The following is a 26851-nucleotide window of genomic DNA, read 5'->3' on the forward strand; positions in this document are numbered from 1 at the left end:
TGCTATCCTCCATTTACTTGGCACTAAAACTGACTCTCTGGGTAGTTTCAGTGGTTAAAGTTACACAGCTATGAAATAGTAGGAAGAGATATGAATTCTAATTTTGCTGGTCCTTAGCTTTGTCTTTCTATTCTTGATTGACTGATAAGAAAATATTCACCATTTTATCACCTTCTTCCCAAACCTGTTCTACCTGGTCATACAAGTAAGACACCTGGCTATAACCCCGGACTCTACCTTCTTCCCTCCTTTCTGAAGTCTATTGCCCAACTCTAACTGGTCTAAAAGTTTTACTGGCTCTTCTTCTTATGCCTCATCATGCCAGTATTCTCTATTTCTTCATATCCTAGTCCCTAGCCATACTGAACCTACTCAATTTTCCTTGACTATTCTGTTCTCTGTTACCTCCATAACTTTGTATAAGTTGTTCCTTCTGCCTGGAATACCTTCCCTTTCCCCACCACTTCTATATTTGGCTGACTTGACTTTTTAGAATCCAGCTTAGGTCTTAATTACCCTTTATTTAATAATCTCAGCCTGTGTGAGGCATCTACCTTTGAGCTCCAAGAACACATTGTGCTCTTGTCATTCTTGTTTCATTCAGGTTCCAGAAGCCAAACAATTTTAACAAAAAATTTGGTATATGGACTTGTTGAAATATGTGTTTAAGGAATGAAAAAAAAACAAAATATAGCATTGGAACAACACAGAGATAATGACTGCAGGAAACACCTGTCCCCCACCCCTAGACCTGAGATAACAAAGGGAAGAGGTTGGGATTATTAGAAACATAGAAGCCCAAAGGAGGTGAATGTAGAGTTCAGACTCTGATATATGTGAAGAGGTTTCTGCTTGGCTGCTGTTGCTATCTTAGATGCTTAGAGAAGAAACCTCATAGAGCTGTAGTTCAGGTCTCTGAGGAGCAGTTGTCAGCTGACTAACACTGGTGCCTCTGAGGAGGTGTAGTGAGGCTGGTTCTAGAGTATGGAAAGAAATAGGAAGCTGGAATCACTACTGTTGCCTGGATAAAAGGCCATATTTGGTGATATGTTGTCAGGAGCAGCAAACAAACTGGAGCAAGTCAATCTCTTCACCTCTTCCCCTGCCTTCTAGTCTCTAGAATCCCATATTTGAAGAATCTAAAAGGACACCAGTTAGCAAAAGAAGACCATTTTCTGAGTCCCAATAGAAAGTGAGGGCATAGAATGCTTGGTTTGAGGCAGAGAGATAAAAGTATAATAACTGATTCAACACCACATTGACATTGTGGTCTTAATTGTCTCACCCACCGGACTTTTATATCACTCTCTCCAGAAAGCCTCCCCTGACTCCTCTCCAGTCCTGGATAGGTACACAACTTCCGTGTTCCCACAATATCCTCTTTTACCTTATTAGAGCACTAATTCTACTATACTATAAACAACATTTTTTTTTTTTACAGTTCAGCCATTAGACTGGAGTATGAAAGAGGCCAGTGATTGTGTTTTGTTCACCTCTGTATACCTTAACATCTAGCACAGTGTCAGGCACATAGAAGGAATCCAAAAAATGTTTATGGGATAAATAAAAGAAGGTGTTAGGCACTTTAGAATCATTGTATTTTGTAAATTATATACCTGAGGGTCCATGCTATTTTCCCATTTTATAAAGAATGAAACAAAGACTCAGAGAAGTTCAGAAACATGGCTAAAGTCATAAAACTACTAAATAATAGAAGGATTCCAACCTGGGTCTGTGTGACTCTATAAGTATGTATTTTTGCTGGTATATCTATCCAGGGCTGAAGAGGTGTCAGGGAAGGCTTTCTGGAGGAAGTAATGTAAAAGAAGAACTCTGAGGAATGAGAGTTCCTAAACCAGATGATAGTGCCACTGTCTATAGCCCCTGCTATACAAATGAGGGGGCTGTATAGATTCCTATCAGAGCATGAGGATAAAATCTTCCTTGGATTTTGCTCCCTTTGCTCTTGCTCTACTTAAATCGCTGGATAGGAGCAGGATTTCAGTGTATATAGATTTTAAAAGGCCTCTCAGACTTCAGGGAAGTCTTTAATTCACCCCATACTATCCAGACTATGTGTCATTCTATTGTCACAGCCTCCATTAGGACTCATTATCAGTCTATCTCCATAGAGCCAGAGTTGGGGATTCTTACCTGGGGAGCCTGGTTTTAGATTGACTAAAATTATGGGGGTTTCTTTGGTGTCAGTGGTCAAGTGTTGCCCATGGCACTGAGCCCATGTATAAGGGTATATAGTTCACTCTCTGCCCTTCTAAACTTCTCTTTGAATTCTCTGCTTTTGCTGATTATGTGTGACTTTAATTTGGGCAGTTTTAATGAAAGGTCTTTTAAGACCTTTGGAAAGTGTGCATAATTAAAGTACTAACTCTGCTCTGTACTTGGGAATAATAGGACTTTGAACTCTGACTGTTGTGCTCTATCTACCTGGTTGGGGACTACATAGGGGTCATGTGTTCCAGAAACCCTATCTTACTACCAGCAAAAATGATGTAAATAAATAGTGCTGATAACATTTTACAAATAGAACCTGTCAAAGAAGTACCTGCTATAGATCTTCATTGTTTTCCTGATATACAGGCTTATACTCTGCTTTCTAAATTTCATGTTACTGATTATCTGAGCTCCGTGATTTGGGCAATTTGATTTTGGCTTAGTCAGCTTAAATCCTAATTCTTTGATTTTCCTAACAGAAATTTCCTTTCAGCCAAATTTCTGTTGACTGTCAGATGATATTAGTAATGATGATAGTAATAGCCACCTTTTATTGAGTGGCTTGTGTGTGCTAGGTACTATCTTTATGTTTTTATCATTTTAATGACAGAGCAAGTAAGGCCTTATTGCTAACCCCTGTTTTATAAATGGTGAAATGAAGGTTTAAGAAGGTGTCACTTGCAAGGTCACATAGCCATCTAAGATCAATCTTCCTTCAAAGCTTGGATCCACTTGAATACAGAGCTTGCAGTTGGCCAGATTCTGTATATTTTCAGGAGCCAGATTGTTTTTCACATGAATATCTTGCTGTATCTAACTGGCTGTCATAGCTCACTCATTTTTTTTCCAACATAAGCAAGCTTCTCTAAAACTTAGTCAACAGTTATTTTATCTTCATCATCATCTCTTATTTACATTGACATTCGCTGAAACCTAGTGTCTGTCTATACCAGTCAACTAAAACCGCCTTGCCAATTCTATTATTTTAGATGCTTTTCACTGAAAAAACAGAAAACTCAACTTGAAATATCTAAAAACAATGAGGAAAATATATTATGCCATAAAACAGGAAGTCCTTAGGTAGATAAATCCCACAATTGATTAATTCCGAGGCTTTAAATTGTCATCAATAGCTTATGTATTCAGTCTTTTCCTTGGACATCCTAGTTTGTCAGCCTTAGTTCTCAGGGTAGATTTTCACATTGTCGTAAGATGGCTGCCATGGTGGCCAGGTGCCTCTATGTAAACCAGTTTATGGTATTTGTTTATCTGACTTACTTCACTTAGTATGAGTCTCTAATTCTGTCCATGTTGCTGCAAATGGCATTTTGTCATTTTTATGGATAAATAGCATTCCACTGTATATACGTATACCACATCTTCTTAATTCATTCATCTGTCAATGGATATTTAGGATATTTCTATGTCTTGGCTATTATGAGTAGTGAACATAGAGGTGCATTTATTTTTTCAATGAAAGTTTTGTCCTGATATATGCCCAGGAGTGAGATATGGTAGTTCTACATTTAGTTTTCTAAGGTACTTCCATACCATTTTCCACAGTGGTTGTACCAATTTATATTCCCACCAATAATGAAGGAGGGTTCCCTTTTCTCTGTATCCTCTCCAGCATTTGTTGTTTGTCAACTTGTTAATGATGGCCATTCTAACCATCAATGAGGTGATACCTCATTGAAATTTTGATTTGCATTTCTATAATAATTAATGATGTTGAGCATCTTTGTCATGTGCCTGCTGGCCATCTGTATGTCTTCTTTGGAGATATGTCTCTTTAGCTCTTCTGCCCACTTTTCAATTGGTTTGTTTTTTGGTGTTGTGTTGTAGTAGTTGTTTATATATTTTGGAGATTAAGCCTTTGTTGGTTGAATCATTTGCAAAGAATTTCTCCCATTCTTGGGTTGTCTTTTCTTTTCTTTCTTTTCTTTTTCTTTTTTTTTTTTTTTTGTCTTTTTGCCATTTTCTTAGGCTGCTCCTATGACATATGGAGGTTCCCAGGCTAGGGGTTAAATCGGAGCTGTAGCTGCCAGCCTACACCAGAGCCACAGCAACACAGCATCTGAGCCAGGTCTGCAACCTACACCAAGCTCACAGCAAAGCCGGATCCTTAACCCACTGAGCAAGGCCAGGGGTCGAACCTGCAACATCATGGTTCCTAGTCAGATTCGTTAATGACTGCACCACAATGGGAATGCCTGTCTTTTCATTTTTTAATGGTTTCCTTTGCTGTGCAGAAGATTTTTAATTTAATTAGATCCCATTGGATTATTTTTATTTTTATTGACCTTATTCTAGGAAGTGAATCAAACAAGATGTTGCTGTAATTTATGTCAAAGAGCATTCTGCCTATGTTTTCCTCTCAGAGTTTTATAGTATCTGGCCTTACATTTAGGTCTTTAATTCATTTTGAGATTATTTTTGTGTATGGTGGTAGAGAATATTTGAATTACATTCTTTTACATGCAGCTGTCCAGTTTTCCCAGCACCACTTATTGAAGAGACTATCTTTGCTTCAATGTATGTTCTTGCCTCCTTTGTCATAGATTAGTTGACCATAGGTGCTTGGGTTTATTTATGGGATTTCTATCATGTTACATTGATCATTGATCTATGTTTCTTTTTTTGTTCTAGTACCATACTGTTTTGATTACTATATCTTCAAAGAATAGTCCTAAGTCAGGGAGCCTGACTATTTGAAGTCTTTTGTGTTTCCATACAAATTTTAAAATATTTTGTTCTAGTTCTGTAAGGAATGTCACTGGTAATTTGATAGGGATTGAATTGAATCTGTAGATGGCCTTAGGTAGTATTGTCATTTTGACTGTATTGATTCTTCCAATCCAAGAGCATGGTATATCTTTCCATCTATATGTTTCATCTTTCATTTCTTTCATCAGTGTCAGACTTTTCAGAGTACAGGTCTTTTGTCTATTTAGGTAGGTTTATTCCTAAGTATGTTTTCTTTTTGATGTGATGGTAAATGGTATGGTTTCCTTAATTTCTCTTTCTGATTTTTCATTGTTAGTATATAAAAATGCCATAAATTTCTGTGTATTAATTTAGTATCCTACAACTTTACAAAATTCATTGATGAACTCTAATAGTTTTCTTGCAGTGTGCTTAGGATTTTTCAGGTATAGTATCATGTTATCTGCAAACAGTGATTGTTTTACTTATTTTTTTTTCCAGTGTGGATTTATTTTATTTCTTTTTTTTCTCTGATTCTGATGGCTAGGATGTCCAAAACTATGTTGAATAACATTGGTGAAAGTGGACATCCTTGTCTTGTTCCTGATCTTAGTGGAAATGTTTTCAGGTTTTTAAAATTGAGAGCGATGTAAGCTGTGGGTCGTCATAAACAGCTTTTATTGTATTGAGGTAGTTCCCCTCTATGCCCACATTCTGGAGAATTTTTATCAGGAATGGGTGTTGAAATTTGTCAAAAGCTTTTTCTGCATCTATTCAGATGATCATATTGTTTTTATTTTTCAGTTTGTTGATATATCACATTGATAGATTTGTGGATATTGAAGAATCCTTGTATCTGTGGGATAAACCCTACTTGATCATGTTGCATGATCTCTTAAATATGTTTTGTATGTGGTTTGCTAATATTTTTTGAGGATTTATGTGTTCATGTTCATCAGTGATATTCATCTGTAATTTTCTTTTTTTGTGGTGTCTTTGTCTGGTTTTGGTATTAGGCTGATGGTGGCTCCATAGAATGAGCTTGGGAGTGTTCCTTCTGCTGCAATTTTTCAGAAGAGTTTCAGAAAAAGAGGTGTTTTTCTCTGAATGTGTGCTAGAAATCAGCTCTGAAGCCATTAGGTCCTGGACTTTTGTCTTTTGGAAGTCTTTTAATCACATTTTCAATTTCAGTGCTTTAGATAGGTCTATTCATATTTTCTATTTCTTCCCGGTTCCATCTTGGTAGGTTGTACTTTTGTAAGAATCTGTCCATTTCTTCTAGGTTTTCCATTTTATTGGCATACAGTTGCTCATAGTAGTCTCTTATAATCCATTGTATTTATGTGGTGTCAATTGTAACTACTTTTTCATTTCTAATTTTATTGATTTGAACCCTCTCCCTTTGTTTCTTGATGAGTCTGGCTAAAGGTTTATCAATTTTGTTGCTCTTTTCAAAGAACCAAATTTTGGTTTCATTGATCCCTATTGTTTTCTTTGTCTCTATGTTTTTAATTTCTGCTCTGATCTTTATGATTTCTTTCTTTTTCACTTTGGGCTTTGTTCTTCCTTCTTTAGATGTTTAAGGTGTAAGGTTAGGTTATTTATTTGAGTTTTTCTTCTTTCCCAAGATAAGATTGTATTACTATAAAATTCCCTCTCAGAACTACTTTTGCTGTGTTCCATAGGTTTTAGGTTATTGTATCATCATTGTCATTTGTCTCTATGTATCTTTTAATTTTCTCTTTGATTTCTTCAATGATCCATTGCTTGTTTAGTAGCATATTATTCAGATTCCAGGAGTTTCTTTTTTTCTTGTACTTTCTGTTCTCATAGCATTGTGCTCAGAGAAAATGCTTGAAATAATTTCAGTTTTTTAAAAATTTACCACAGCTTGATCTGTGGTCCAAGAAGTGATCTATTCTGGAGATTGTTCTGGATGCACTTGAGAAGAAAGTGTATTCTGCTGCTTTGGGGTGAAAAGTTCTTTAGATATCAGTTAGATCTATTTGTTCTAATGTATCATTAAAGCCTGTGTTTCCTTGTTGAATTTCTGTCTGGATGATCTGTCCAATTGCTGTAAGTGGGGTGTGAAAGCCCCCTCCCCCACTATTATTATGTTAGTGTCAATTTCTCCTTTTATGGCTATTAGTAGTTGAGTCATATATTGTACTTTTATGTTGAATGCGATTATTTATAATTGATATTTCTTCTTGTATTGATCCTTTAATCATTAGGTAATATCCTTGTCTCTTGTGACCTTCTTTATTTTAAAAATTTTTTTATCTGATATAATATTACTACTCCTGCTTTTCTATAATTTCCATTTGCCTATAATATATCCTTCCAGCCCTTCATTTTAAGTCTGTATGTGTCCTTAGATCTGAAGTGATCTCTTGTAAGCAGCATATATATGGGTCTTATTTTTGTATCCATTCAACCTGCCTTTTAGTTGGAGCATTTAATATATTTACTTTAAATGTAATTATAAGTATGTACTTATTTTCATTTTCTTAATTTTTTTGATTTGCTATTTTGGGTCTTTTTTTTCCCTTCCCCCTTTTGTTGTCTTCTCTTGTTATTTTCTGACCATCTTTAGTGTTACATTTGGCTTGTTTTTTCTTTTTTATGTGTGAGTCCATTATAGTTATTTGATTTCTGGTTCTAATTATATCTTTAATTAATTAATTAATTATTTTTTACAATGTTCTGTCAATTTCTACTTTACAGCAAAGTGACCCAGTTTTATATGTATATACACCTTCTTTTTCTCACATTAACCTCCATCTTGTTCCATCATGAGTAATTAGATATACAGCAGGATGCCATTGCCCATTTATAGTCATTTGGTTTGTGGTTCCCATTATATTTTGATAAATCCATCTATATTGTGCAGAAATGTTTCTGCTTGCAGGTCTATTATTTTCAAATGCATTTTCAATGTTTGTCCTCTCCTCTTCTCATGCTTGTTAGTTTAGATATAATATTTTTCAATGGGTGATTTCCTACTTTTCTATTATCTTTGCCTTTACCAGTGAGCTTTTTCTTTTGTAGTCTTCTGGTTTCTAATTGTGGCTTTACATTTTTGGCTTAGAGAAGTTCCTTTAGTAGTTGTTGTAAAGCTGTTATGGAGGTGCTGAATTCTCTTAGCTTTTGCTTGTCTGTAAAGCTTTTGATCTCTCCATCAAATGTTAATGAGAGCTTTGCTGGGTAGAGTATTCTTGGTTCTAGGTTTCTCCCCTTTATCACCTCAATATATATTTTGTCACTCCCTTCTGGCTTGTAGATTTTCTGCTGCAAAATCAGCTGTTATGGGGTTTCCTTTGTATGCTATTTGTTGCTTTTCCCTTTTGGCTTTTAGTATTTTTTCTTTGTATTTAATTTTTGTCTGTTTGATTAGTATGCATCTCGCTGGTTTATTTTTTATGGAATTCTCTGTGCTTCCTCAGCTTTTTTGAATATTTCAAATATTAGGAAAATCTTTGGCTATAATATTTTCAAATATTTTCTCTGGACCTTTGTCTGGCTGTTCTCCTTCTGGAACCCCTATGATGCAAATGTTGGTATGTTCAATGTTGTCCCCAAGGTCTCTTAGATTCTCATCAGTTCTTTTCTTTTTTCTTTTTTCCTTTTAAAATTTTATTTATTATACTTGATTTACAATATTCTGTCAATTTTCTGCTGTACAACAAAGTGACCCAACCATACACACACACACACACACACACACAAACACACACACACACACACACACACACACAGATACACACACACACATATACATATATACATTCTTTATCTCACATTATCCTCTATCATATTCTATTGCAAGTGGCTAGGTAATAGTTTCCTGTGCTATACAGCAGGATCTCATTGCTTATACACTCCAAATGCAATAGTTTCATCTATTAACCCCGAACTCCCAGTCCATCTCACTCCCTCCCCCTCTCCCCTGTACATTTGTACATTCTTTTCTGTACATTTGCTCTGTATATTATATTCCAGATATGTGATATATCATATGTTTGTCTTTCTCTTTTGGACTTATTTCACTTAATATGAGAGCCTCTTTTTCTGTCTATGTTGCTACAAGTGGCATTATTTTGTCCTTTTTATGGCTGAGTAATATTCCATTGTATATATATATACCACATCTTCTTAATCCATTCATCTGTTGATGGACATTTAGGTTGTTTCCATGTCTTGGCTATTGTGAATAGTGCTGCTGTGAGCATAAAGGTGTGTATATCTTTTTCAGTGAAAGCTTTTTCCAGATATATGCCCAGGAGTGGAATTGCTGAATCATATAGTAGTTCTATATTTACTTTTCTGAATTACCTCCATACTGTTTTCCATAGTGGTTGTACCAATTTACATTGCTACCAACAGTGAAGTAGGGTACCCTTTTCTCCACACCTCTCCAGCACTTGTTATTTGCTGACTTGTTAATGATGGCCAATCTGACCAGAGTGGGTGGTACCTCATTATAATTTCAATTTGCATTTCCCCAATTATTAGTGATGTTGAGCATTTTTTCACGTGTTTGTTGGCCATCCAAATGTCTTTGGAGAAATGTCTATTCAGGTCTTCTGCCCATTTTTCAATTGGGTTGTTGGGGGTTTTTTTTGCTGTTGATTTGTGTTTGTCGTTTGCATATTTTAGAGATTTAGCCCTTGATGGTTGCATCTTTTGAAAACATTTTCTCCCATTCCGTAGGCTGTGTTTTTGTTTTTGCTTCTTTTTATGGTTTCCTTTCTTCTGGAAAATCTTATAAAGTTGATTATGTCCATTGGTTTATTTTTGTTTTTATTTCTGTTGCCTTTGTAGATTGACCTAAGAGAACATTTGTAGGGTTGATGTCAGAGAATGGCGCTTTCCCACCTGTTGCTAGGCAGTTGCTGCTGCTAAGTGGCTCCTAGAGCTGAAGCAAAAAGTGTCCTGCAGCTTAGGAAAATGTGATTAGGGAACAAGGCTGTAATGGCGAATCCCACTCCTATCCAGCACTCCCAAACAATAGCACCTAGCCTCTAAGCCCAAGTACATTGCCTCTGCTTACAGCCTCAGTTCTGTTTTCCCGATACTTTAGTCCCTCCAGGCTGTTTCTGCACAGTCAACCCTGGATTTTCCGCATAGCCATCCCCAGCTCTCTCTTTGAGTCTGATTTCTAAGGCCAGAGTTTTAGTTCACAACACCTGTTGGCAACTGCATATGGTTGCCCATAGCACTGACCCATGAGTTTGTTTCCATTTTAACTGCTTCACACCCATTATCTAGAGTTCCTCCTCTGTCTTGGCTGTAGGTGGGGGAACTTCCCAGGTTGAAGGAGCTTTTCCTCTTTCCAGCTCACTCCTAGGGGGTGCGTGTCCAGTCTCCCTTTGGTTTGCTTCTTTTTCTTCTTTCTTCTTATTTTGTCCTATCTGGTTTCATGAATTTTTTCTTGCTTTATCATAATCCTGAGGTCTTTTGTCAGTTTTGAGCAAATTTTCAAGTGAATAGTTCATTCGTACTTTTTTGATTGCCATAACTTTGTAATAGAATTTAAAATAAGAAAATATGGTACTTCCAACTTTGCCTTCTTGTTAGTGATTGCTTTAGCTATTCAAGTTTTTTTTTTTTGGTGTGTGTGTGTGTGTGTGTGTATGTGTGTGTGTGGTTCCCTATGAAATTTAGGATTGCCTTTCCTATTTCCATGAAAAATACCATTGGAATTTTGATAGTGATTGAACTGAATCTGTAGGTTGCTTTTGATAATCTGTATATTTTAACACAATATTAATTCTTCCATTGCAAGAACAGGCGATGTCTTTCCATTTACTTGTGTCTTCTTTAATTTCTTTCTTCAGTTTCTCAGAGATCTCACTGAGTAGTTCTTTCATCTTCTTGGTTAAATTAAATCCTAATTAATTTATTATTTTGACACAATTGTAATTGTGTTCATAATTTTTCTGTCATGGAATTTGTTTCAGTTCATAGAAACACAGCTTATTTTTTTTGTTTATTTTGCATTGTGCCACTTTACTGAATGAATTTATTACGTCTAATGGCATTTGAGTGGGATCTTTCCAGTTTTCTATATATAAGATCAGGTTATCTGCAAACCATTTTACATCTTCTTTTCTTATTTGGAATCCTTTTATTTCTTTTTCTTGTCTAAGTGCTATGACTAGGACTCCTAGTACGATGTTAAATAGAAATCATGAGAGGAGGCTTATTTGTATTGTCCCTGATTTTTGAGGAGAAGCTTGTAGCTTTTCAATATTGAGTATGATATTAGTTGTGGGCTTCTAATATAAGACCTTTATGTTGGGGAACATTTTTTTCTACATTTAATTTGTTGAGAGTTTCTTATGATGAAAGGATGTTAAATTTTGTCAGTTCTTTTGTTCTCATCTATTGAGATGGTCACATGATTTTTATCTTTCATTTTTCTTAGTGTTGTATATCACAATTACTGATTTGTATACATTGAACCACCCTTGTGTCCTAGGGAGAAATCCAACTTTTACATGGTGTATGTCTTTCAGATTTATTTGGTAGTCTAGTATTTTTCTAGTGGTTTTCTGAGAATTTTTTATATATACATAGTCTTTTCATGTTAGTTTTCTAGGCTGTCTTTGTTATCATGGTAATGCTGTCTTATGAAATGCTTGTGGACGTACTCCTTCCTCTTCAATTTTTAGAAGATTTTGATACAGATACATTAATTTTTCTTTAATATTTGGCAGCACTCACCAATGAAGACATCTACTCCTTCAATCTTCTTTATTTGGGAGGTTTTTTGAATACTGATGCAGTCTCCCTACTAGTTATAGATCTATTCAGATTTTCTGTTCATTCATGTTTCAGGCTTGGTAAATGGTATGTTTCTAGGAATTTATCCATTTTTCTAGGTTATCAAATTTGTTAGCATATAATTTCTCATGTTTTTTTAATCCTTTTTATTTCTGTGTTATCAGATATGTGGCCACCTTTATCATTTCCAAATTTATTAATTGTCTTCTTTTTTTCTTAGTTTAGCTTAGTTATATGTTCTGTCTTTTCAAGTAACCAAGAAAAATTTAAAAAACTTGTTCTCACAGAGTTCCCTTCATGGCTCAGTGGTTAATGAATCCGACTAGGAACAATGAGGTTGTGGGTTTGATCCCTGGCCTTGCTCAGTGGGTTAAGGATCTGTCATTGCTGTGATCTGTGGCATAGGTCACAGACGTAGCTTGGTTCTGGCATTGCTATGGCTCTGACATAGGCCGCCAGCTACAGCTCTGATTAGACCCCTAGCCTGGGAACCTCCATATGATGTGGGAGTGACCCTAGAAAAGGCAAAAAAAGACCAAAAAAATTGTTCCCTCTTCTAAAAAACAGCTTAGAGAGACAAATATCATACCATATGACCTATATGTGGAATCAAATTTAAAAACATGTTACACAAGAACTTTTTGTAAAACAGAAAAGAACTCATGGATTTCAAAACCAATCTTATGGTTATTGTAGGTTAAACCATTGGAGGGAAGGGAAGAATTGGGAGGGTGGGAATATCATATACACACTACCAAATAAAATAAGTGATTAATAAGAACTTACCATATAGCACAGAAAAATCTACTCAATAGATTTTGAGGAAATCTAACTATATGAGGGAAAATAATGGATATATTTATATATTATATGTATGACTGATTCACTTTTCTGTACACTTGAAACTAACATAACATTGTAAGTCAACTATACGCCAATAAAATTAAATAAAAAACAAAAACTTAAAAGCAGGTCTTGTGCTCATTGATCTTATCTATCATTTTGAAGTCAGTATTTTATTTATTGCTGCTCTCATCTTTGTTATTTTCTTCTTTCTGCTAACCTTGGGTTTAGTTTATTGCTCTTTTTTTACTTCTATGAGGTTTAAATTTAGTTGATGTCCCTTTTTTTTCCTTAATGTAGGCAAATTTTGCTGTAAACTCTCCCCTTATCAATGACTTTCCTGCATCCCATAAATTGTCATGTGTTTTGCTTCCATTTTCAATTGTTTCAATTTTTATTTTCCTTTTGATTTTTATTGATTTTTTAAATTGTTCAGGAGTGAAATTTTTTTTGTCTTTTTAGGGCTGTACTTTTAGCATATGGTGTTTCCCAGGCTAGGGGTTGAATTGGAGCTGTAGCCACAGGCCTATGCCACAGACACAGCAACATCAGATCAAAGCTGCGTCCGCTCAACCGTAGTGCTGATGCAGCTGCCAGACAGGCAGCCCGGGGACAACAGCCAGACAAACCTAAGGTCTTGCTGGCCCCAGAAGTGCCAGCTGTCCCCAAATATTCTCCAGAAAAAGAAAAATGGATAAGGAAGAAAGGAGGAACTAAAACTAAAACAGGGTGGTGGGTCACATGGGACCACCGAGTTTACATTCCAGAACAGCTGGCCTACAAACTAGTCCACCAAGAACATGAGCTAACCCACATGGGCAAAACTGCCTTAGAGACCCTACTGGGCCGGTACTATCTCATTGCTCTTCTTCCTACACTCTGCTCCTCTGTCTCCCAAAGATGCATAACCTGTTTACAGAATAATGCCCACCAGGGGCCCCGCAGACCAGCTGGGGCACAACACTGAGGACTGTCCCCATTTGAGGATATGGAAATGGACTTTACTGAGGTCACCCCTAGTAAGGGGTACAAATATTTACTAGTTTTTATCTATAATTTTTCAGGATGGGTAGAGGCCTTCCCTACCCGGACTGAAAAGGCAAGGGAAGTAACCAAGGCACTCCTGAGAGACATTATTCCTAGATATGGAATGCCTCTGACCATCGGGTCAGATAACGGACCGGCATTTGTGGCTGAAACAGTACAACAGGTGGCAAAAGCTTTAGAGATCTGATAGAAACTACATTCTGCTTATCACCCTCAAAGTTCACGGAAAGTAAAAACGCTTGAACCGAACCCTTAAACTGACCCTGGCAAAGTTATGTCAGGAAACTGGCTTGCCCTGGATAGACATGTTGCCAGTGGCCCTCTTAAAAGTGAGATGCTCACCCCGAGTGGGAATAGGATTCTCGCTATTTGAAATCTTATATGGAAGGCCACCTCCACTAATCAGTTTAAAAGGAAACACCAGGGAGTTGGGAGACTTGGAATTACATAAACAATTACAAGGACTGGGGCTCACTATTTCTCAGATATACAAATGGGTCACAGACAGAATACCTGTGTCCTTAGGTATAACAGTACACCCCCACTAGCCGGGGGACCAGGTGTGGATAAAGGACTGGAAAAAGGAGCCTTTGAGGCCGGTATGGAAGGGCCCCTATACTTTAATTCTAACCACTCCCACTGCTCTTAAAGTAACAGAAATAGATGCTTGGATCCATCATTCTAGAGTAAAACTGGCTGGCACAGCTGATGCCCTTGGAGAGTGGGAGACTGCCCTCGATCCAGAGAGACCTCTTTGCCTGACAACACAGAAAAGGAGATGACGATCTCAAAGCCCTGCTCTGACTACACCGGAAGTTGGTCAGTCAACGCATGGCTGAAGCTTGAGGAATCGGCAGCCTGGTAAAATAAACTGCCTTACCTCTCTTCCACAAGAGACTCTCCGTCATATACTGTTATTTTATGACCAACATGTATGTTTGCTGCCTGCTGCTGTTAATCTGGTCCCCTTTGGTTCTGTCAGGATCCATGTCCTCATGTGACCTGTGCATTCGAGTGACCCGATCAGATCAAGGGGTTACATGGACTTTGCTTTACTCCACTCATTTCTCCTGTTCTGGAGAAATTCATGGAAGTTGTACTCACAACAGGACCACTTATTCTATCTGTCAACAGGGGGACCAATATACTTGCTTTGATCCATGATACTCACCAACTGAGGAATGGTTAGAAGTCTGGCGCTCTCATAAATCAGGGCAGCTAATTAATCGGACCCAAATTACCAACCCCAAGTTGCCAGTGTCAGTACTTTTTGATGCCTGTGAAGCTGTGAATGGGTCATGGACTTCTACTAGACCATGTGAAAGCCCATCATGGGAAAGAGAATATAGGCTCCAGCATAAATATATGTGCTGGGGGACCACCTGGAACGATTGTCTGGAATACACTTACTGGAGCTGTGTGGCCTGGACAACCTGGAATAAGGGAGACAAAACAGCTGTCCTTCAAAAGGGTACAGCCCCTCCAGACTGCCAGACTAAAGCTTGTAACCCAGTTAATTTCACTATTTTCAATTCCAGTGAGCCCAAATGGAAGGAGGGTTTCAAAATAAGCATTCGCATTGACGGAAGAGGCCTTGACCCTGGAGCTGTGCTACATTTCCAGAGAATCACGTTTGCACTCCAAGCTGCCTCTCACAGCATCTTTCATTCCTTTTATGAAGAAATAAGAAACACCCCACCTCCCATTCCGGCCACAACTAAGAACTTGTTCTTAGCCCTGGCAGAAACTATTGTACAAACTCTCAAGGTCTCCTCTTGTTATGTATGCAGGGGAACAAACACAGGAGACCACTGGCCTTGGCAAGCCAGAGAACTGGACCCATTAGAGCTTCATAATGAGACTGCATACCCCCAACTCACCAATGGGGTATGGCTCCTCAGAACTGCTATTATAGGGAGAAATTGTCTTGTGAGGCGGGTAGGATGGTTTAATGTTTCAGTTAAAAGCCTAACGTGTTTAGGCCTAAGGTATTATAATCTGACTGCCCAAAAGACTCAATGGTGGTCATCCTCCAATCGCTCAGAGCCCAAGCCTAATCCCTTGTCTAACTTTTCCCACCTTCGACAAGCATGGGAAGATATCAGTACTAATATCCAGTGGCGGGCACCAAAGGGATTATATTGGATTTGTGGAAAAATGGCCTATTCCATACTCCCCCAAAATTGGGCTGGGGCATGTGTACTGGGAACAATCAGACCTTCCTTCTTCCTGCTCCCACTGTCACTAGGGGAGCAACTGGGGGTTCCTATATATAGGGTACAGGGTGCCCAGAGAGACCGGAGGGCTCTCCAAATTGGAAACTGAAAAGATGATGAATGGCCCCCAGAACGGATAATTCAATATTATGGACCTGCCACCTGGGCAGAGGATGGCTCTTGGGGATATCACACCCCTATCTATATGCTGAACCACATCATCAGACTACAGGCGGTTTTAAAACTTATAACAAATGACACTACAAGGGCCTTGACTATATTGGCCCAAGAACAAACTAAAATGCGCAGTGCAATCTACCAAAATCGCTTGGCCTTGGATTATTTACTTGCTTTTGAAGAAGGGGTTTGTGGAAAATTTAACTTAAGTAATTGCTGTCTACAAATAGATGACACCAGAAAGGTGGTAGAAGAAATTGTTGACCGCATGACTAAACTAGCCCATGTACCTGTACAAACTTGGAAAGGATGGGATGCAGACAGTCTCTTTGGTAAATGGTTCTCTTGGTTGGGAGGAATTAAGACAATGGTCGGAATAGTCATGGTTATACTCGCAGGGTGCCTACTTGTTCCCTGCCTTGTACCTCTCCTGATAAATATTATAAAAGGTTTTATAAAAACCATGGTTGAAAAAAAAAAAAAAACAGCCTCCCACCTGCTACTTACTAGAGACTACCAAAGGGTTATGACTGATGATGATCTGTAAAGGGTGCAGATACACCCTGAACATCAAGAGGGGGGAATGAAATGGAGTTTTAACTAAGGAACAACCCCCCCCCCTTGGCTAAGAAGGCAGCTGCAAGCCTTTCCAGCTGTGCTCATCACTATGCCACCCTTCTTGTAATAATGTAACAACTGTGTGTTCTCTGTCCAAGCCAGCAGCCCTGCTAATTAGGTACCCAGCATTGCTTATCAGTTCTGCTTCTGTAACCTTGCTTGCTCAGTTTCTTAGGGAGAAACACTGTCTGCTTGGGGATGGGGGAGGTCTGGGATGCTTACATGGGAAAATCAAGACCTTGTAGTGTATAAAAGTTACTGAGAACAAAGACCTGGTTCTCAGACTCTGGAAGTGACTCTTCTGAGCCTGCACCGGTGCTGAATAAACCTTGCTTTTCCATACCTCTGAGTGCTGTTTGTCTCCTTCCATTGCCACAATTTTTTGCGGTTTCCGCAACAATAGTTGATTTACAATGTTCTGTCAATTTCTCCTGCACAGCAAAGTGACATATATATATATATATATATATATATACACACACATTCTTTTTTTTCCCATTTCCTACATCATATTCCATCACAAGTGATCAGATACAGTTCCTTGGGCTTTACAGCAGAATCCTATTGCCTATCCATTCCAAATGTAATACTTTGCATTTACTAACCCCCAAGTCTCTGTCCCTCTCACACCCTCCTGCTCCCTTTTGGCAATCACAACTCTGTTCTCCAAGTCCAATATTGTCAAAATGACTATACTACACAAAGCGATCTACATATTCTATGTTTTTTAAACATTTCTTGTAACTTCCCTGTGCTCCCTTTTTTTTGATGATCTTAGATCTTTACTGTCTTCAGTTTATATTCTTTTCTTTGTATATCAACTTTCTTCTCTTCATTTAGTTTGTGTGTGTGTGTGATTTTATCTTATAGCTATTTCTTTGTTATTTCATTATGTCTAACAATGTATGTTTATTGTCCCCTTGATGACAGGTATGTAGATACAGTGGTTGGTGCCTAGTCTTGGAGTCTGCATTGATTGTAGCAGCTCATGTATATTCAGAGCTGGTGATGGGAACTGTGGTATTAACCTACCTCCCTGGTAACTTCTCAGAATGGGGTGCATGAGTTGGCAGTGGTTCACGATTCACATAATTGCTTTTGTGGCAGGGGGTAGCTCTGACTTCTGCAACCCATCCTGCTTCCAGTTAGCTTTTAGAATGATTTCCTGCAGTTGGCAAATTCGGCAGCTGCTCCTGCAGTCCCTACCTTCGTCATGGAATCTCTCAGTTTTTCTCTCTGTAGCTGCAAGGGCAGGTGCATTTCTGTAGTCACTGTCTTTGGCCAGTCAAGGGAGAATTTTCTGTTGCTCCACATCCATGGGGGTGCTCCCTATCTGTTCAAAACAGGCTCTCCTTGTTGTAGGCCCTGCACCATTCCAGGTGTCCCTCCCCATACCAGGCTGATGACAGTGTGCTCCATGTAGCTGCTGAAAAGTAAAACTTGAGCCAGTGGGCCCCCCTTGACTCCTTTGGCTAGCTGTCCAATATATGCTCCTTATGCAGTCCCATACTTGATAGTTGGCTGAGATCATAGAGCTTGTCCTATTCCTGAGGATTGTTTGTGCTGTTTCAGAAATATCTTTCTCTACCCTCCAGGTAAATTGAGGCTCTCTGCTCACCCTGGGGGCCCTATGTGAACTCCTGCACAGTCTTCACTATTTCTAAATTTACCTTTTGTCTCCTAAACAAAATGAAGCTTTCCACCTGATTAGCAGGCCCCTTCCAACTCCCAGGATAATTTGAGCTGCTTCAGAAATAATTTTCTTCTCCTCCTAGGTAAATTGAGGTTCTCTACCCATCCAGAGGGCCCCATGCAGATTCCTGCACATGCTGTGCTGCTTCCAAATTCACCTTCAGCCTCCTAGACAAATTGTGGCCTTTTGCCCACCTGCTTAGGAGGTTGCTTCTGACTCCTAGGATCATTTGCACTTTTACAGCAATATTTTCAGTATCCCCTCACCTCACTGCTGTGCTATTCTAGAGTTCCTTCCATTTGATCCAAGGGTTCCCTCAACTTGCTCCACTTTCTCTATGGCCTTAAGGGCAGGGGGCTGCTCCCCAACTATTGCTAAGCAGCCACTTCTGTAGGGTCAATCCTGTATCTGGAGTAGTTGGCATCTTGCAGCCTTATTACACTTGCAGGGGGTAAGGCTATAGTGGTGGATCCTGCCCCTTCCCTCTACCACCCCCTAAAAATGGTGCCTAGCCTCCAAGCCAAACTAGGTTTCCTCAGCATGCAGCCTCAAATGTGGTCATTCCAGGCTCTAGTCCCTTCAGGTTATCTCTCCACTACCAATCCTATTTTTTTTTCCATGTAGCCAGCTCCAGCTCTTTCTCTGAGTGTGATCTCCAAAGCTGGAGTTTGAATTCCCAGCCACTGATCATATCAGCCTATATTTGGGACATTCAGGGCAGGACTGACTTTTTGTGGAGAACTGTTTCTGTTTTAACTTCTCTAAACCGATTTTACTTTTCTCTTCCAATACTCCAAATATCCTCCTCTGTCTTGGCTGGTCTCTTGGCTGGTGTTGGGCTCTTCACAGTGTGCAGGAGTTTTTCCTCTTTCCAGCTCCCTCCTAGGGGTGCAGGACCTGATCCACCTCAATAGTTCCACATATAGATGGATTTTCAATGTATTTTTGGGAGTATGTGAGCCTTATGGCCTACTCCTCTGCCACTATTTTTTCCTCCAAATTTTAATTTTTTTATGGAAACCCAAAAAACTCAAATAGCAAAAGCATTCTTGAAAAATAAAAACAGAATTGGTGGAATCATGCTCCCTGACTTCAGACTATACTACAAAGCTATAGTCATCAAAATTTATGGTGCTGGCAAAAACAAAATCATAAATATACATCAGTGGAATAGGATGGAAAGCCCAAAAATACACTGAAGCACCCATGGTCAATTAATGTATGAAAGGCAGGCAAGAATATGAAGTGGGAAAAAAGAGAGTTTCTTCAGTAATGTTTGCTGGGACTAACAGGCTCTAACACCATATACAAAAATAAACTCAAAATGGATTAAAGACCTAAATGAAAGTCCAGATAGTATAAAACACCTAGAGGAAAACAGGTCAAATTTTTTTAAGGCCATTCCCATGGTTTATGGAAGTTCCAAGGCCAGGGGTCAAATTGGAGCTACACCTGATGGCTTATGCCACAGCCACAACAATGCAGTATCTGAGCTGTATCTCCAGCCTACACCACAGCTCATGGCAATGCTGGATCCCTGACCCACTGAGCAAGACCAGGGATTGAACCCACCTCCTCATGGATACTAGTTGAATTTGTTTCCACTGCATCACAATGGGAACTGCCATGTCAAATACTATTTGCATAAATATCAAAATAGCTTTTTGATCCACCTCCTAGTATAGTGAAAATAATCAAATGAGATCTAATTAAACTTAAAAACTTTTGCACAGCAAATATAGCCATATCAGTAACAACAACAACAAGAACAAAAAGGCAACCCACAGAATGGGAGAAAAATCTTTGCAAATGAAGTAACTGACAGGGGATTAATTGCCAAAATATACAAATATCTCATACAGTTTTATATCAAAAAAGAACCCAAACAAAAAATGGTCAGAAGATCTAAATAGACATTTCTACAAAGAAGACAAATTTCCAAAAAGCACATGGAAAAAAAATGCTTGACATCACTAGTTGTTAGAGAAATGTAAGTCAAAACAACTGTGAGGTATCACCTCACACCAGTCAGAATGGCCATCAACAAAATCTCCAAACAATAAAAGTGAACACTCCTAAGCTTTTGGTAGGAATGTAAATTGGTGTAACCACTGTGGAGAATAGTATGGAGGTTACTTATAAAACTAAATATATAACAACTATATGACCAGCAATCTCACTTTTTTGCATATGTATCTGGAGAAAACCATGATTTGAAAAGATACAGACACCCCAATTCATTTCACCACTATTTACATTAGCCAAGTCAAGGAAACAACCTAAATATCTATCACAAGAGCAACAGATGAAGAAGACATGTTACATATGTACAATGGGATATTACTCATCCATAAAAAATAACCAAAAAATGCCATTTGTTGTAACATGGATAGGCCTAGAGCTTATCATAATAAGTTAAATAAGCCAGACAGTAAGAAAGACAAATAGCACATAATACCACTTAGATGTATAAACTAATAAAAATGATAGAAATGAACTTATTTATAAAACAAACAAACTCATAAATACAAAAATCAGAATTTTGTTCACCAAAGGGAAACTGTGGTTGGGAGGGATAAATTGGCTGGATGGGATTAACATATATAAAATATATAACTAATAAGGAACTACTTTATAGCACAGTGAGGTCTACTCAATATTCTGTAATAAGCTATATGGGAAAAAGAATGAACACACACACATATGTGTGTGTGTATATATATATATATATATATATGATATATAAACTTATTCACTTTGTTATACATATGAAACTAATATAACATTATAAATTGACTATACTTCATTAATTTTTTTTCTCAGATGTAAATGGATTAAATTCTCCAAGCAAAAACTTGAGCTGGCTGAATGGATATAAAAATAAGACCCATATGAATGCAGCATATAAGAAACCCACCTCAGATCTAAAGGTTCATAAAGACATTCAGTGAGGGGGAGAAAAATGTTTTCCATACCAATGGAAACCAAGAGAAAGCTGGAGTAGCAATACTCATATCATCAAAACAGATGTTAAAATAAAAACTGTTATGAGAGTTAAAGGACACTACATAATGATCAATGGGTCAATCCAAGAAGAAGATATAAAAATGGTTAATATATATGCATCCAATATATCAGCATATACATATATGTGGAAATATGAATAGCCATAAAATGAGAAATCAACAGTAACACAGTAATCATAGCATACTTCAACACCCCACTTTACATTAGATAAACAGACCATCCAGACAGAAATTCAAGTAAGGAAATACAGGCCTTAAGTGACACATTAGACCAAGTGGCCTTAATTGATATATAGAGAGCATTACATCTGAAAGCAGCAGAATACACATTCAAGTGCACATATTTCTTTTTCCTGAAATATTCTCCTATTCTCTACAAATTCACCAGATCTGAATTTCAACAGCATTTTCTAAGATATATCCTATCTTGATGGATAGAACAAATAATTTACTCTTTGAGGTTCAGATTCATTGATATATCTGTTATTTATATCTTTTTGCTATTTTGAAATAGTTAACTACTAACTCATTTGAAAAACAATGTCTATATTAATCATTTTATATGTCATCATATATAAAATTATTCTGTGATTTTCTGTTTGTCTGTTTGGCATTCATTCATCATGTAGCCAATTACATTAAGAGTATTTTCTTATTTTCTTTATTTTTAATGTTCTGTCATTTAGGGACAGATCATGGCAGATATTACCAATCCAAGTGCTACCCTTTTCTTAGGAATTGCAAACAGCTTGTCATAGAGCGGGCCTTTCACATACAAGCCAACAAATATTGAGTCTATAGCATCAACCATCTCACCTAAGTGTCACACACCCAACCAATATTTCCTCTGCTCTAAAATATCCCATAGCTAGTTACAACAAGAGACCATACCTATATCCCAAAGCCCACAGGAATTGTTGAAACTATCAGTACCTTACACTGACATACCTTGCCTTTCCCATGGAAATCCCAATACAGATTCCAGTCTAGACTGTCCCCCTGTTTTTATATTCTGACACTTGCCCCAAATATCACATTTTTGTAGCGACCCAGTGTGTTATGAAATCACGCCCCTCCCCGGGACCTGTGAGTAAAATAAACTTATTCCTCTCAACTCTCATTCTTGTTTCATCCTGTGCCACATGGACTTCCATACCATTTCCAACATGCATGTTTTGAGAACAAGGCAATATCATAATACTTACAAATCTCCACAAAGAGGGAAATTTGCTCTTTTAAACAAAAGTATTTCATAGTCACGAAATTTCCAAGCAGTTTCCAGGTGTATATATTTGAGAAACCATATTCTATTTCCTTCAATCTCACCCTAGATTCTTTTAAATAAAATATTTGGAAGTATGAAAACCAATAATATCTTAATATTAAAAAAATACATGGATGAGTTACTACTGTGGCATGAGAGCAACAATACTTCTGCAGCAGCAGGGAGTGGGTTCAATTCCTAGCCCAGTGCAGTAGGTTAATGATAGGGCATTGCCACAGCTGTGGCTTAGGTTGCAGCTCCAGCTTGGATTTTATCCCTGGCCTGGAGCAGCAGGCATCCAGAAATGAAAAAAAAAATGAACATAAAGAAGTCCACCAATTGAAAAGAGATTTAAAGAATAATTTAAAGGGAGAAATTGGATTGCAGTAGGCTTTGCCCGAATTTATGCCCAAGAGTGGGATTTCTGGGTCATATCATAGTTCTATGTTTAGTTTTCTGAGGTATTTCCATATTGTTTTCCACAGTGGTTCCACCAATTTACATTCCCACCAATAGTGTACTAGGGTTCCTTTTTCTCCACACCCTCCCCAACACTTACTGTTTGTAGATGTTCTGATGATGGCTGGTGTAGGGTGCTACCTCCTAGTGGTTTTGATTTGCATTTTTCTAATGATGACTGATGTTGAACATCTTTTCATATGTTTTTCAGTCATCTGTATGTCTTCTTTGGAGAACTGTCTGTTTAGATCTTCTGCCCATTTTTGGATGGGGTTCTTTGTGTTTTTTTGTTATTGAATGGTAGGAGGTGTTTATAAATTTTGGAGATGAATTCCTTGTCAGTTGATTCACTTGCAAAGATTTCTCCCATTTTGTGTGTTGTCTTGTCATTTTGATTAGGGTTTCCTTTGCTGTGCAGAAACTTTGAAGTTTGATTAGGTTCTATTTGTTTATTTTTTGTTTTTATTGTCGATACTCTAAATAAGAGGTAGATCTGAGAAGATGTTGCTGTCATTTATGTCAGAGAGGGTTTGGCCTATGTTTTCCTCTAAGAGTTTTGTAGTGTCTGGTCTCATATCTAGGTCTTTCATCCATTTGGAGTTTACTTTTGTGGATGGTATTAGGGAGTGTTCCAATTTCATTCTTTTCCATGTGGCTGTCCAGTTTTCCCAGCACCACTTATTGAACAAGCTGTCCTTTCTCCATTGTATATCCTTGGCTCCTTTGTCAAGATGAGTTGGCTGTAAGTGCATGGGTTTAATTCAGGGCTTTCTATCCTATTCCACTGATCTAGATGTCTGTCTTTGTGCCAGTACAATATGGTTTTGATGATTGCTGCTTTGTAGTAGAATCTGAAGTCTGGGAGCCTGATTCCTCCAGCTCCATTTTTCTTTTTCAGGATGTCTTTGGCTATTCTGGGTCTTTTGTGCTTCCACACAAACTTGAAAATATTTTGTTCGAGTTCTGTGAAAAATGTCCTTGGTAATTTGATAGGGATTGCATTGAATCTGTAGATTGCATTGGGTATTGTAGTCATTTTGATAATATTAACTCTTCCAATCCACGAGCATGGTATACCTTTGCATCTATTTGTGTCATCTTTGATTTCTTTCATCAGTGTCTTATAGTTTTCAGAGTACACGTCTTTTGTTTCTTTAAATAGGTTTACTCCTAGGAATTTTATTCTTTTGGATGCAATGGTAAACAGGATTGCTTCCTTAATTTCTCTTTCTGCTCTTTCATTGTTAGTATATAGAAATGCCATTGATTTCTGTGTATTAATTGTGTATCCTGCGACTTTGACAAATTCATGGATGAGCTGTAACAGTTTTCTGGTAGAGTTTTTAGGATCCTATCATGTCATCTGCAAATAGTGGTAGTTTGACTTCTTCCTTTCCAATTTGGATTCCTTTTATTTCTTTTACTTCTCTGATTTCTGTGGCTAGCACTTCCAAAACTATGTTTAAGAGTAATGGTGAGAGCGAACATCCTTGTCTTGTTCCTGATCTCAGTGGGAATTCTTTCAGCTTTTCACCATTGAGAATGATGTTTGCTGTGGGTTGGTCATATATGGCCCTTATCATGTTGAGGTAGGTTCCCGCTATGCCCACTTTCTGAAGGTTTTTTTTTTTATCAGAAATGGGTGTTGGATTTTTTTCAAAGGCTTTTTCTGCATCTTTTGAGAAAATTATATCGTTTTTATTCTTCAGTTTGTTAATGTGGAGTGTCACACTGATTGATTTGCAGATATTGAAGAACTCTTGCATCCCTGGGATAAATCCCACTTGATCATGATGTATAATCCTTTTAATGTATTGTTTGATTTGGTTTGATAGTATTTTGCTGAGGATTTTTGCATCTGTTTTTGGCATTTTTGATTGTCTATTATTGAACAAGTTTTGCCCTTTGGGTATGCTCTCATACTCTACTCTCCTCAGATTATTTCCCTCCCTCCCTTCTTCCCCCTCTGCAATTTATATCAAAATCAGACACACTTTTCAATCCCTCACTCAAGTTCTACTTCCTTTTCAAAGTTTGCATCAGTTACCCAGTTTACATAGGTTGCTCCTTTCTTTTAACACGTCTTTAACAGGAAGTAAATACTACCATGTTCAAGCCTTTGTGGGTACAGATTGGAGGAGAAAGACCTGAACCCAGCATCATTGCAGAGAGAGATGACTCTCCATTGGGATAACCAGGCAGTAACCTGTGGTGCTGCAATGAACTAAGGAAAATACTGACACTGTGGGAAACATGACCTGTGTGAGACTGAATGCAGTATTCTTCACTCCCCTCACAGACTATCTTGTTCATCTACTATATTACTCAGCCATTAAAAGGAATGAAATACCGGAATTTTTAGCAACATGGATGGACCTAGAAATTATCATGTTAAGTGAAGTCAGCCATACAATGAGACACCAACATCGAATGCTTTCACTGACATGTGGAATCTGAAAAAAGGACAGACTGAACTTCTTTGCAGAGCAGATGCTGACTCACAGACATTGAAAAACTCATGGTCTCTGGAGGAGACAGTTTGGGAGATGGGGGGATGTGCTCAGGCTGTGGGATGGAAATCCTGTGAAATGGGATTGTTATGATCATTATACAACTACAGATGTGATAAATTAATTTGAGTAATAAAAAGAAGAATTAGAAAAGCAGGCCTAAATCTAATGAAGGCTACTTAGGTGCTTCCAAAATCAGAGGGATGACCGAGAGAAACCAAGAGATTGAATAATGAAAATTTGTCAACAAAATTAAGAAGTAACTTGTCTCTGAGCTCTTCTATGTAGATACAGAATTAATGAGTTTACAGAGGCAACTGACATGCAACTCTGGGGAAACTATATATATATATATGTATATATATATATACATATATATATTAGATGAAAGGGAACCTCTTAAAGACAGTTTTGAGGATGTTCAGAGACAAAAAGGGCCTTAATATCTTTGTAAACAAGGACTATGCTTCCTATAAGCAGGCATAATACTGTGTTGGGTTTATGAATAAAAATGTATAAAAACTAATCATATACACTCAATAGATATAGCAAAATATATGTTCACTGATTCAATAAATATTTTATAAGCACATAGAAGACCTGGTTCTTGTTGCTGAGATTCTGACAGTGAATGAAACAAACCAAAAGTTGTTCTCTAAAAATAATCTTGAATGTTTCATTGTCTTTGTCCCTGAATATTACCCCAACTCTTTGAAAGTGAGATTGTCCTTCTTTGTGAAAAGAGAAAGGAATTTGTGCTAAAGAGAAAGAAAGACCCATAAAACTGCAGCTAAGAAGGATGGAGAACTCTATGCAACCAATTAATTATTCACTGTTTATAGGATTCGCTATACCTACTGCCTGGGCTTACTTCTGATCCTACACATAATACCAATATCCAAAGACAACCAATGGTAGAATATTGTCTATTATTTTCAGTATTTTCTTTTTGTGTGCATATACATATATGTGCATTTTTTTCTGTTTCTAAAAATTTCACTCATAATATACACACTATTTTGTATAACGCCTCTGTCACTTAAAATTATGAGAATTTTGAAATGTAATAAAATTTAATATTTAGATGTAATATGAGTTAAATAATGAATGTTGAACAAGGAAATACAGAATAATATTTATATAAGCCTTACCTTAACTTATCTGAAATTAGATGCCTTATCTGAAATGTAAAACCTTGTATTTGGAAAATCTGATTTGGTTTCTTAAGAATTAAAATATCTTAAATACAAATATCATATGATATCTAAAAA

The 26851-nt window shown here is 37.5% G+C and overlaps 1 protein-coding gene across 12 annotated transcripts in view; it reads left to right on the plus strand.

The window, feature by feature from the left end:
* FAAH2 (fatty acid amide hydrolase 2) overlaps positions 1 to 26851 on the plus strand; it is a 112308-nt gene that overhangs the window by 14415 nt on the left and 71042 nt on the right. The window contains exon 3 of one of the 12 annotated variants that reach the window (XM_085008014.1): positions 21145 to 26170. The exons of 6 other annotated variants lie outside the window; for them this stretch is intronic. In XM_085008014.1, the coding sequence (XP_084864140.1) occupies positions 21145 to 21199 (55 nt within the window). In that variant the 3' untranslated portion in view covers positions 21200 to 26170. Of the gene's footprint in view, positions 1 to 13634; positions 16971 to 21144; positions 26171 to 26851 lie in introns of those variants that run through there. 5 more of the 12 variants (XM_085008016.1, XM_085008015.1, XM_013986208.3 and 2 more) reach the window with 5 other exon arrangements.

Source organism: Sus scrofa, chromosome X, assembly GCF_054392235.1.
Source record: "Sus scrofa isolate SSC_HxYL_T2T_F1_AM1 chromosome X, Sscrofa_HxYL_maternal_Yorkshire_Landrace_v2.0, whole genome shotgun sequence".
Classification (NCBI taxonomy): domain Eukaryota; kingdom Metazoa; phylum Chordata; class Mammalia; order Artiodactyla; family Suidae; genus Sus; species Sus scrofa.